Below are 14018 nucleotides of genomic sequence, written 5' to 3' on the forward strand. Positions count from 1 at the left end.
AACTCAAACACAAACTGAGAGACAGATGTCAGAGGGAAACATGACTTAAATTGTGTATAAACATACGTACAGTATATAAATCTAAAAGTGGTTTCATCCTTTGCTGTTTGTACTTGACTGCTTTTATACATAAACAAAACTCAAAACATAAACTGCTGCTAATGTCTGAGCTGTAATGTGATTAAGTGTGCTGCAACGTGTTCATTTAAGACAGAAGGCATACTGTATACATGGGAAAGTGGATTGATCCTGTTCATCTAGCTCTGCTTTTGTAAACCACACTCGGTCAGCTGAGAAACAAAAATAATTACAGGCCTTAAATAGATGTTTCCAATCCCACAGTTCCCATAAACTGTTACTGGCTGCTGCCAGACAACCTGACACAACCTGGCAAACTCTCTAAAATATGGCTGGGCTTTTTAGGTACTGATATTTCCCAGGGGAACACAGAACATTTAATTTACTCAACAGATGCAGATTATTTATTACTGTGACATAGTTACTACGTGTCGCTGCAATCTTTTCCCCCATTTTTAAAAACAATTATCTAATCCTCAGATGAGATCTGAGGCAAGATTAGGGCTTTTCAAACTTTTTCCTTGTTGACTAATTTGTGGTTCAAAACATTAAAATATTTATCATAGTACATATTATTTATGGAAAAGCATTATGTAATTGCGGGATGACAAGGGTTCATGTGGACAGCTTAAAGCAGCTGAGAATTTATCAGGAGGATATGCAAAACATGGTGAACTCTCCAACCTTGCACTTAAAAAGCCAGACCTCACTTCCCTTCCACCCCTGTCACTGTTTCCCCTCATGCAGTAGGATGTTTTTGACTTGTTTGCAAGTTTTTTGTACCTTTAGAGTGGAAGGAGATAAGGCAGTCGCAGAGGGGCCATTTCTCCACAGGTTCCTCCAGGATCACCTCCTCAGGAAAGATGACCACGTTGATGTAGTCAAACTTACAAAGGCGCTCCAGGATCTGAGTCATGGGCTTTGACTTGGACTTCTTCATCATGGCACAGATGCCGACCACAATCTGTCGCTCTGGTGGCTAGTGGAGAGGACGGAGAAGATCAGGGTAGAGAAGGGAAAGATGAAGGGAGATGACAAGTGAGACAAGGGTAATGACAACTGACAGCATGTGCCAATGTGAAAGCACGTAGAGGGCAGTTTAAAGACAGCATGACAGCATAGACAATCTGATTTGACGTGGTGGAGTTTGAGAGCCGTTTCTTTCTTAAAGGATTTGATTTTGATTTGATTTGATTTGATTTTCCTTGTTAAAAGGGTTTTTTTTGTCAATGTGTCAAGTTTTTCCTCACTCAAATTGAGGGTCTAAGGAAAGAGGATGTGTTCACTGTGCAGATCGGGCTATATAAATAAAACTGAATTGAATTGATTTGATTTGATTGACAAAAGCTTTCCACAACCCAGACTGCATCAATGTTAGAATGCTGGGTTAAACATAAATAAAAAATAATGTGATAATTTGCTAATCCTTTTTGACATATACTCAATTGAAAACAATTCAAAGACAACATATTCAATGTTTTACCTCAGCAAGTAAACATCTGTTAATTCTGATCATGATTGGAACGGGGCATTCTCGAAAGGTTCAGTCATTCAGAGTTTCAACACGTTGTGAAACACATGATTGTATGAAAGATATTACTACATGGGCTCAGGAACAATTCATAAAAGCCTTGTTGGAAAACACACTTAATTTGCAAATTGATTACATTCTGGTTTCTCATTCGCGTGCCAACTTTGTCTGGTTACTTCCATGTTATATTCTAGCTGTAGCCATCTTAACATGCTAAAAGAAGGACATTATCATGATAACACCATAGTAAGATGCACTTTGAGCTGAATGCTAATGCCAGCCTCAGCCACAAAGTACAGTTAGACTGATAAAACTGAGTCTACCAATGCAGAGTTGTGTCTGACAAGCTTATATGTCCTGAAATGGGAACTACAGAGAGGAAAAACCCTTTTGTCAGTCCAAACAAAGAGAAATCCTACTGACTTCGGTGATCCCTCGACTTTTCATCCAGTGCAACCAACACTTCATCAGTTTTTCTTATTAAGTGCAATCTCAAATGTACTCTATCGACAAGAAATGTTGGTCACTTTGGCCTCACTAGTGGTGGTATTCATCCATTAACATTGTTTCCGGTGTGTAATGACCTTTACAGCCTCTCAGGGCCAGTAGTGCTGCTGCAGACTTTTAATTCTGTCAAAAGTTGTGAAGGATGATAGCTGTGTATTGATTCTTTAAAACTGCCATCAGATTGTTCATGACTGACATGAGTTTATGTCCCCATTTCTTACTACAATCAGGAAAAAGGTATTGCTTTGTCTGTGGGCTAAAACTTTATCAGATTTATGGAAATATATTTATTTCTAAAGTATGAAAATTGTTGCTGTTGTGCCACAGAGGCTGTGTTGACAGCTAAAGCATGAACTTAACTGCTACCTGCTTCCTCAATGTAACATCAGCTAAATGGCAAAAATGTCTATGAGACAAAGAGAGAGGGACTCATATCAAGTAAGCGAGCAGCCTGAAGCACCACCATAAAGTCCTTTTATAGCTGCAGGACTAACAACAGAGCAGATGCCTTAAAGTTGTTTATCTACTGCATTGTTCTCACGCCAGCCTTTGTATATTTCTGTCCCTATTTTTTTCCACTGTCCAATTCCAAATAAAACTTTCCTCTTTAAAATTTCCAGGCCTGTTAACTTCCTATTGCCCAAGATGGACACAGCTCTGGCTTCCTGTTCCAAAATTAAATCCCCTTTTTTCCACTGTAGATTCACAGTTACTTAATAAGTCATTGATAATACTATGCGTAGACTCTAATAGACAAATGTGACTGAAACAAAAACGAGTGATATATTCATTTCGATGTTAAAACGTCACAACCAAAACACCTATAGCCATAAGGCACCCCGCCTAAAAACTTTACCAACCAGCTGTGTGTACACCTGAATTAACACTTGTCACTTACCGACTCATCTTCATCATCCTCCATGTCCTCCTCTCGATACATCTCATTCTTCATGCCTGTCTCCATTTGGCCCGAATCATGTTCGTCATCTTCGCAGCCAAGCACAAACCGAGGCACGTCTCTTTGATCCCGCCCCTGTCCTTCCCCGTCGCAGGGCTCGGTCATCACAAACACCTCTGTAACATGGCTGCTTGGTGACTCCTCAATCAGCTGAGCAGGAAGAAACCCAGTAAACTCTGTCACACCTGAAAGCCTTGTGATAAAGTGAAGGGCCTGTTGGTGTTTCTGAGCGGGCTGATAACAGCTATGTGCGTCTGTGGGCGTGCAAGTATGAGTTGAGGTAGAAAAACAGTGGTAGATTTCCTAAGAGGTAGAACAGAGAGAGTGGACTCCACGTGGGTTGAGGTAGATTAGTCAAGATCCAGGTTGTAAAACTCCCTGTGTCAGGACAGAGGAGCTCTGGCTCTGAGAGATAACATGTTCCAGTCTGGAGATGCTTCTTCACACAGGGATCCCCTGGGTCAACATCTGTGCACCGTTTCCCTTACCCTAGGAATAAAAAGGTAAATAAATAACACATGAAAACAAGGTTAAGCAGCCAGATCAGAACAATTCCTTCAGATACACAAAAGAGTAAAACTGGACAAGTTAAGAAACATTTGGTAACTGCAGAGAAACATTAGTTACAGCTGTGCAACTTTAATAAATATAGTGCATCTGATTAACAACAAGGCTAGATCAGCTGTTACACAACAGAAGGAAAACTTCATTGATTCCTGTAGAAACTGGATTATTACAACTCAATATACAGCTCAATATCAGCAAAATGTTTTGTCCAAAATTTTGAAACAATCCCTCCAGGTGTTCCCGAGATGTGTCACTCACGACAATGGGACAGACATGAGGTAACAGTGAAAAAACAAGTTCATTCTCAAGTCAAAGTTGTCATTTTCAAAAACATAATGCCTCCAGCCACAGCCATCGCCGGCACAGTGGCATAAAAACCTAGCACATTTATTTTTCACCATAGTTCCTTCCTACATTCAGACATTTAGTTGTTATGTTAAGTGCAAACTACAAACAAGACTCTGCATGTCATAACAATGTCAAGTCTTGAAAACATATGCCTCGAAGTAACACATGCATGCTCAGACAAATTTGCAATGCAGCAGTCAACATTTGCATAAGCCTTGCATACAAATCAGAAAAGTAAAGCCGAGCAGCTGTAACCTGAACAAGAGACCATGACAACTGGCTGTACACCAAGAGAGTGCAACAACAGACAAGACAAAGACATATAACTTAGCAAGCCAGCTAATGTCCAGCTCAGCGTCTGTCTGCAGCCTTTATTTAGTGAAGCTGATGCTAACGACTAAAAGCCAGTGGTGTCCATGCCGGCCCCTGGACCTCCTTTCACTACTGGTATTTTCATAAATACAGACCAGGCTTTAATTCAGTTAGTTAAGCCTGGTCAGAGCTTCTAACAGGTGAGATGACCCACACTTCAGCTTCTTTCATTTCCAAAAAAGCTCATCCTGCTGGCTTGAAGAGGAGCCAGACTGTGGATCGTATTACTCTGGATTGCATTTAACTTCTTAGATATAAATCTTTATCTTAATTATTCAATCATACCCACAAACTGAATTTCCTCTGAATATCCCAAAGGCTCCAGTTGTCTAAACTAAAACACATCAAATCTAGAGTTACTTATTAAGTCACTTTCCCTCCCCAGTTGCTCCCAGGTTAGGACAGTGATTTAAACGCTGTGGACTCACTCAGACATAGTTTCTTTTGAAGAAAAACGCAGAATGACATAATGGCTCAATCAATGTGAAATGATGCAGATTAAAGTCTAGAAACTCTTTGTTTAAATGTATTATGACATCTCTGGATCCTTGTCAAGAATACTGCACCCTGGTTGGGTTTGTCTGCTGTTATTTCGATACAGTTTATAGTTGTTGCTCATCGGCTGGCTCCTCAACATGATGCAACACTGAACTTGTTTCTGCAATCGTTTTTCAATTTCAACTTCCCAGAGTCCTTTACACAGAGGCATTTTGGAGGAACAAAGGGAGCTGCTGTTTGTTGTCTCTGTCTTTACTGTGATGACAGTTTGAAAGGCAAACAATGGAGTTTAAGCCTATTATTTCAATGTGGCTTCTCATTTCCCACAGCACCCAGCAGGAGAACTTTGTTCGGTGTCATATGTTGTGAGTTTCTTTTTTACAATAAAATAACAGCTTCTAAATCATTTTGATGGTTCAGTGTCGTGTAATAGCCTACCTATCATTTGTTTCTGCACTATGTAAGCTTGATGAGAGGGTGGGATGGCAGAGTTGTTTGTAGTTAGCACCTACATTACATCTGATAGATTGTATCAGAGAACTCAAACTATGGAGCAAGAACCGCAGCTGCGGTCTTTACACTTAGCCTGTCCTGCAATAAATCCATTAATCAAGAAGACCATAAAGATCAGTTACTGTTACAACGGTTTAAGTGAAGCGTTAATTCAACTCTATGGTCATTTTCCAGGGTGTGGTTTTTGGTTTTGTTGGACTGTATTGCATTAAGTGTTTCTGATATTTAGCCTACTCTCACTGCTATAAATGGGGTGGAAAAGAGGGAGAATAAACTTTGTCCTGAGTGTACTAGCACTTAATGCCTTGAAACAACTTTCAGTTACAGAGAAGACATGAACAAACAATCATCTGCAAAATCATGACACACAGACCAAAGCTAACAGAGGCTGATGCCATTCAATGATGATTGGTTGATCGAAAGAACATTAATCGCAAACTATTTTGATAATAATTTCCATTTCCATTTCCAACTTCTTCAACTATAAGATTCGCTGCTTTTCTTTGTCAGATTTTGGACTGTTGGTTGTATAAAAGATGCAATCTGAAGATCACTTTTTAGCAATTATCTAATCAGGATATGATGTTTCTCTTAGCAGAAATCCAACACTTAACAGCAGCCAAATTTAAAACAGACATTTGCATCCCGAGTGCTTCCAAATAATGGGTGTGTGTGTGTTGTCACTGCTTGTCTGTTATCTCATCCGAAACAACAGGATAAAGACACAAAGCTGTTATGTCATCCCTCGTAACTGAGAGCGAGGTGTGAATTGAAGCCAAGGTAGAAGAAGAAACTTGCCACTGTACTGCAGTATGTCCACAAAACAGAAGATGCAGCCAAGACAGTTCATGTGTCTCAGCGGTGTAGTCCAACACCCCTGCCTTCAAACACCACCACCACCACCACCACCACTACCGCCATCCTGACCCCACTACCCACAACAAACAGCTGACTCGGGGGGAAAAGCCTCCAGAAACAGATGGGTAGATCATATCACAACATACCACGAGCCGACTGTGCATGCCATGCAGTCTTTGAATGACTGCGAGAACTTATTTAAAGTCACTTCCACTCACATTCAGTGTGGATCAGTTCACTGGCACCTTTGAACGTTCTGGCTGTGAAAGAGCAGACATGGTCTTCCTGTGTCCTGGACTTTCTGCCAGGACATACTTCAACTGAATCTTGCATGTGACCCATCTTAACCTTGGTACCCAGAAATAACTATGTCCTCTTCTGCAGGGGGCGAAACAGGAACTGAGGGGTGGAGCCAAGGCACGGGGATTGGGTGCCATGAGCCAGCTATACGCTACCCAAAGATAACTCATCATTACTAACCCCAGAGGCGATGACAGGCCGCACTAAACTAAGTGGAAGTCCGTCTTGCTGGCTCAGGGTCGGAGAACACTAACAGAGATAAATAATGTAACTGCTGTGAGGAGGCACCACTGAGCCTGAGTTTATTCTGTCTTTACTACACCAAGGGCATGAACTTTAGTCTACTGGCAGGACGAGCCAACACTGCACACATAAAGTAAATACTGCATGATGGTTAGAAGCACCAGATGTATCTAAAGATACATTTAATTTCAAATAGATAATAAATACTTCACAGATTAAAATGACTTTCAGCAGTGAACTGAGCTGGTGTCATGATTGGCTGTAAGGGGACACAAGACTCTTGGGCTTCACTTACACATGACTCAACACCACTGCTGGTCCAATGTTGAACGCCATTACAATTTCTACAGTTATACTTTGCTCTGAAACCACATTTACCCCAGAAAAGTACAGGCTCATTATATGATACAATTCACGATACCCACGATAACAGCGATTTTTGTGATACATTGCAAGACAATCATCTAACAATACATTAAGAGTACGATACAAAAGTGAAAGCAAATTTTCCATGTCCAAGTGAGCTGTAATTGCAATGTAAAATAGCCAGAAAGCAGAACAGGATACAACTATGTCTCAATTCTTTTCAATCAAACTTACACCACAAGGAGTTGTGAAGTAGTGACTCTGGTAAGTCAAATTATCAGAGAAAGCTGTTTAGAGCCCCTGCATGTTTTAATAAAAATCTATATATTGCACCAGTGTAGCAATAATCGTATTGCCATAGAAAGGGATTCAAAATATTGCCATAATGATATTTTATCCCACCCCATCCTCTACCACCCAATCTGCATCTTAAAGCTATCCATGGTGGGTACTTATAAAGACTTATAAAGACCACTGTTGTACAGATGGAGAGGATACAAACATGTCTGACTAGCGATGAACAATAATATCAGCACAGCATCGGTATCGGCCGTTAAAGGCTTAAAAAATACAAATATTGGCATCTGCCAAAATTAATATTTCCGCCAAAGTGACATGGCAAACCGGAAGTAGTTTTTGTATTTTGCCCATTGAATGTGTACATTTTAAAAAGCATTGTATGTCTGCATCTGCAAGTGCCCCATCACGACACAAGAGTAGGAATAATAATTTGTTAATTCCTCTACAGAAGAGTCTTGATGTTTTCTGCAATCAGAAGCAAATATTCAATATTGTGCATCCCTATCTCTGTCGAAATGAAATTGAACGTGTTTTTTTAATCCTGTGTGGGGTTTTTTGGAGTTTGCTGAAAAATGCTGAACATGAAAGAACAAGAAGATGAACATGATAAACAATCTGTAAATCCCAGCCTGTAAAATTCTATTGTACCATTGGGTTTAAGGAGCAGTTTGAAAAGAAGTGGTGCCCTTATTTGTGCTGACTGGAAGTCAGAATATCTCATCCTCTGCTGCTACAATTAAGACAATTTTTAAAATCTTTTTCTTGCAAGTGACTCAACGTAATGACTGTGTGATACTGAATCACTGGAATCACCTTTAAAATGTGACTGACTTTTGAAAAAGGAAATTACACAGTCTTCCTCGTACATTTAAGATGTTGAATTTATGAGCAATAAAATGCACCGTTTCTCAAATGTATACACTCAGGGGTTTTTGTGCTGCAGTCTTGACTAGTATGAGTACCATGTGGTGGCTAATGTTAGCAAACTGCAGATAGATATTGCAGTATAACTGACATTACGTCAGTCGGTTGGCTGATGATTGTTTTTTCTACTTCAGCTCTACATGCTCTGCATTTAAGCATTTACCTTGATCTCTGACTTCATAGTCCTTCTTTAGACAACGATAAACACTAATGCACCCAGAAAAAAAGCAGGCATTGTATTCACACCCATATCAAAGATTTTTTAACTATTTCCACTCCTGACCCTTGTGGACAACTTCAAGACACAAGTGTATTATGGATGTCTGACTTTCATATTTCATTTCAGGGCACAAAGCTGCACCCATGACTCGGTTGAGATGATGTTAATTTTTAGACACAAATGAGGGTCAATTAAAGTCATGAAGGACTTAATGTCCCTTTCCCTGAGGACAAAACAGAAGGAAGACACAAAGGAGCCAGACAGAGAAAACAGACAAAATCATTATGTGAAACTGTCTCTTGTCTCCCACCTTCACAAAAATAAACCCCTGTGTCACCCATGAATAAATTAGGAGGCTGATTAAAAACATCCCCAGCTGTCACCTGTGGGCCCTCGACCATGGATGAGTCACCTCCACCATCACTGCAGGTCTGGAGATCAACAACTCGGCTCCAATAAAAGGCTTTTAACCTTTGAGACTGTCTACCACAGGAATACTGTGTTGGGTTTATGACTGGTGAGGGAGGAGCTTGTCATTAGCTCCTATTCACCATCATTTCTCTGATAAGACAGCAAATGAGAAATATCACGACACACTATGCAAATGGCAACAGTGATTGCTTGTCAATCATGGAGAAAAAGAAGTTATGAATGACATAATGATGTGTTTGTAACTGAGACCTTTACAGTGAAAAAGGTCAACATTTAGCTCAGTATCACTACTTTTCTGTCAGGCAGAGCCAGTGAGCAGCTTGTTATCTGAAGAGACTTCAAGACTAAATCATTAACAAAACTGTTAATTATTATTATTAGCTACTGCTGAAGTTATCGAGGTTGGACACTAACGTCAGCCCTGAAACTGTATCTCCCCCAAGGGTCAGATAACCTGATGGTAATGTTATCAGGATACAACTACCAGCAGAACAGGAGTTACAAGCTCTACAAGCTTGTAAATTCATTATGCAGCGAGCTGTCGAGAAATTGGCTTTGTTTACAAATACAAACTGTTGTCATCACTGGAAACAGAGACCATAATAAGCTTGCTGGTGTACAGCAGGCCCTGAAAACAGACCCATTATTTCTCACTCATCAACGCAAACATTGTTCACTGTAAGAGATTAAACCTCTGTCGGCTTCACAGGATGATTTATGAAACATTGAAAGATACATGACTTTATTCTCTTGCTTCTCAGCTACTGATGAATAACTTTTATACAGCTTTCAGGGTGACAATAAAATGAAACTTTAATGGATCCCCGAGGAGAATCTGGGCTGCTGCAGCAGCAGATAACACAGAGACTCAGCAGCAACAAAACAGAGGATAAACAAGATAGATAACAATGTGTATTAGATATAGCAGATGTGGTTTATATTAAAATAGGAGACAATTTCACGGATGACAATTTTAACATCATAACATGCTAAATAATGAATCGAGAAGAAAAGTAGAGATCATAGCGATAAATATATTCTCCAAAATAACAGCAGCGGCTAATAATTTTGTATGTACTGATCGTACTTCATGATATTAGATTGATTTAACAGTAGGGCTGCACAATATGGTCCAAAAAGTCAGATATTGTGATTGCGACAGTATTCACGATTAGTGAGAACGATCATTTTTGCATCACAATTTACCTTTTCACTCAAAAAACTATTAAAATCATGACAATGTGACATCTGTTGTGGTTTGTACTAAATAAACATGTTTTCTTACAGCTGCAGAGTAAGATTCAAAGTCCAGGGCATCTCTTTTTTTTTATCATTATTTAAAAATTGCAGTTTCTTTCAATTTGGATATTTCACTTGGCCATAGTGCGATTTTAATTATATTGCAATTAATTAAGCAGCCCTATTGAACAGTTACTATTGTCGGCACAAAGTGACCTACAATACGTGCATTGGTCTTCAGAGAGCTGTAAACTACTTTTTTGTTTGTTTGCTTTCTTGATTACTAGAGTCTGAAAACAAAAAATGTGACCAGTTCAGAGCTGCAATGATCAATTAATTCTCAACTATTAAATCAATCACCAACTATTTTGATTATCAACTGATCGATTGGAGTGATTTTTTTCAACAAAGTCGAACTTGAATGATAACTTTTCCTGGTTTCTTTCCTTCTCTATGACAGTAAACTGAATATCTATAAATACATATATATAATATTTCTCTATTAATCGAGAAAATTATTGACAGATTAATTGAGACTAGCAATAATCATGAGTTGCAGCCCTACTGACCAGTGATCACTTTTTCATGGTTTGTTCCATTTCCTGTTAGTTAGACTACACTAGTGTTTATGGTTTTTGTTTTGGCTTTTCATTTCTATGTTATTTTCTCATTCACAGGGTGGATTTACTATTATAATAATCAGTATTCCCCTATTAAAACTGGACAGCAAGGTTCACATGGAGCCATGTTTTAGAGTATTTTTGTTGATGCTGCATTTCTGTTTTAATGTTTGATTTAGTCTTCTGAAACTGTCTCAACATTTTAAGTATGTCTTCTGTTATTTTAGACTATAAATTATAATTACTATAACTATAAAGTCTTTCGTCATCTGTTGTCCACAGTTCCACATCAGCACTGTACCATTTGTCAGATCTCCCCTGGTTTGCTTAAATGAATTTAATTTACACATTAACTTTAATGAGCAACTATTTTGATAATCAATCATTTAAAAAAAAAATCATTTTTAAGGTAAACGCAGCAACAGCTCTCTGTTAGGGTCCCTTACTACTTTTAGTTGTCTTATATGAGAATATTTGGGCTTTTACAACTTTCAATCAGACAAAGCAATCTGAAGATGTCACCTGACTTGGCTTAAAGATTTGTGACTGTAATTTGGTTATTGTTCATTATTTACTAACAGTTCATAGACTTAACCAGCTATAAATCACAATGTCAATGTTCAGAGAGCAAGGTAGTTTATAAAGCAGGAACACATGTTCCCACCCTCAGTAGCCACACACACACACACACACACACACACACAATATGTAAACACTCCCAGTTTCGCCCTCTGATAGTTCAGGTTTTTGATTAAATATCCCCTGCTCTCTTGGTTGATACCACACTATATTAGGACCACATCACAGGTGTCCAGCAGCCTGTTTGAGCCACAACCTTCGTCTCAGACCACTGTAAACACAATGAATGAGTCAGTTGTAGGTGCAGTAGTAAGAATTAGCTCCTTGGAGGAATAAACTGCATAAAAAACAGATTAAATAAATCAGTGCGTCGTCCTGCTAACCACACAGCACTCCTGACAGATACACCTAAGTTACAAAACGTTAAAAGCTTGCCTGCTTTTGTCCATTTCCTCCGACACAACAGCAAAATCCAACTATCACAGGGCTCAAAGCCACGCCGTGAGAGGAGCAGAAAGCGTTAACATGAACGGGACTTACCGGCGGAAACCCTCTGGAAGTCAGTCAGCTGTTCACTTCCTTGTTTCCCCGACTGAGCTCGACTGTGAGGAAGCTGCTGCCGCCTCGCTTTAGTTTCTTTTTACTCTCTGTAAAGTTGTGAGCTACTCGCTAAAGTTCACGTCCGGTCATTGCTGGTGATTAGCCAGATAGCTGCTGCTGCTGCTGCTGCTGCCGCCGCCTGCTGCTCCACTGCGGGCTTCCGTCATTTTCTTTTTCTTCACCTTTTTTGTTTTTTCACAGAAAGTTTAGTTTTTTTAAAGCTGCGTCATCACTGCCATCTAGCGGCCAGAGTGTGCGTCGCAGCGCTGCACGTTTCACTGACCAGCAGAGGGAAGATTTTGTGCCACGGATCCTCGATATAATCAGATACTAAAATAAACAGTGTACTCGAGTGCTGTACTTAACCTCCATGCAACTGATAAAAATACAAAAATAAAAATGTACTCAGATGACGTTGAGTACAAAAAATGTTCCAGGTCAATAACTACCATAAAAATACTATATATTGATATAATCTTTAACTTTCACTGGGTTGCATTTTTTCAACCAGCATCAGTCCTGATAATAACTACTAAATATTCATTCATATTCAGGATTTCAACCCTTTAAATACTAATTTGTTTACATGATGCCACCGTTTTTTTTTCTTCAAATAAATCCATATACTTAATAGGCTATATGGTATTTTTGTGGCAGTTTTTGACACAGAAATTTTTTTTGTACTAAATGTGGTCTTTTATCAGTTGCATGGAGGATTTAAGTTTTATTATTAGGCAAAACCCCCTATAACGCACAAGGGGAAATAGCATGTATTCGGCTTATGGACCAAAATACAGGTAAGCTGCCCTATCTAGTGAAAAATAGTAACAATTACAAAAACTTATCCAAGACTACAGAATGAAAACCTGATAATATGGGGTGTATGATTTTATGCTGTAATGACGGTGGGATGGGAAAAACATACTTTAATGGGTTTTAATGGCTCATAATACTGTATGTGCAACAGTTTTAGCTGTCTGTCTGTAATATACACAGTGTATTTTAGATGTATTATATGAGCTGAGATTGAAATTTAAAAGAAGAAATAACACTTTCACCAAAATGTACGCAATATGCATTAATACAGCCAAAATGATCCAAAAATGAAAGTTAAAAGAACATAAAATGTAACAGTTGCGTGAGGGTTAAGTAAAACTTGTCGCATTATTCTGCTGCTTCAGTCACATTTTACAATCCTTCCCTTGGGTGAAATATAAAGACTGTAGACCGCAGTCCTCCCACACTTCAATATACCCCATGTCAATAAAGCAGCACTGGTCCAATAACTGCAAGACCTGTGAGAGGTAAAGGCTTTCAAAAGGGGATCAACTAATAATTTATTGTGAGCTGTATCCTCTTTTTGTTTCTGCACTAATATCCTTGAAATGTCAGTGTGTTGTGAGAATCAGAATTCACACAGTAACAATTACTTATGTGGGGTACAGTAGAGTCGTGTTTCAGGCACCCCTGAATAATGCATGTCCAAGTTATACTCTCTTTTTAGCTCTGTCTATAGTCTCCACCAACTCCTAAGGGAAATATGTTGCTCTGTAGCTGTCAGCCTGCTATTTAGTGCCAGGGAGGTAACATACTGTGGTGTTTTAGAGCTTTTTTTATTCAATACTCTCCACTGATGAGAACGGTGCGATGTAACAGTAAAGCAGTAGTAAAATCAAAGTAATGACCTGAGAGATGCTAAAATACTCTGTAGCTCTGAGGAAGAGTTGGAAGATATTTATCTGTGAGTTTATCACAATGGTCGACACTTATCACTTTGCAAGTAGTCCTGTGATCTATTGTTGATACAAAAATATTGCTGGAAGTACAGAAATATATTTTCCATATATTATTTGTGTAAATTATATCAATATTTACACCTTTTAATTATATATAACACTGATATGAAGAGTTGACACAGGCTTTTGTTTGGAATTAGTGCCGTATTCATGTGTACTCAAATAAATA

At 38.9% G+C, this 14018-nt stretch overlaps 1 protein-coding gene across 2 annotated transcripts in view; it reads right to left on the reverse strand.

Moving 5' to 3' along the window:
- ppip5k1b (diphosphoinositol pentakisphosphate kinase 1b) overlaps positions 1-12197 on the reverse strand; it is a 52182-nt gene extending 39985 nt beyond the window's left edge. For both annotated transcript variants that reach the window (XM_084363679.1, XM_084363678.1), the window contains exons 1-3: positions 11994-12197; positions 3015-3563; positions 862-1057 (exon numbers count right to left, since the gene is read on the reverse strand). In XM_084363679.1, coding sequence (XP_084219805.1) covers positions 862-1057; positions 3015-3179 — 361 coding nt within the window. In that variant the 5' untranslated portion in view covers positions 3180-3563; positions 11994-12197. The remainder of the gene's footprint in view (positions 1-861; positions 1058-3014; positions 3564-11993) is intronic.
- Positions 12198-14018: the final 1821 nt, after the last annotated feature.

Source organism: Pagrus pagrus, assembly GCF_965226575.1.
Source record: "Pagrus pagrus genome assembly, chromosome: 10".
NCBI classification, from domain to species: domain Eukaryota; kingdom Metazoa; phylum Chordata; class Actinopteri; order Spariformes; family Sparidae; genus Pagrus; species Pagrus pagrus.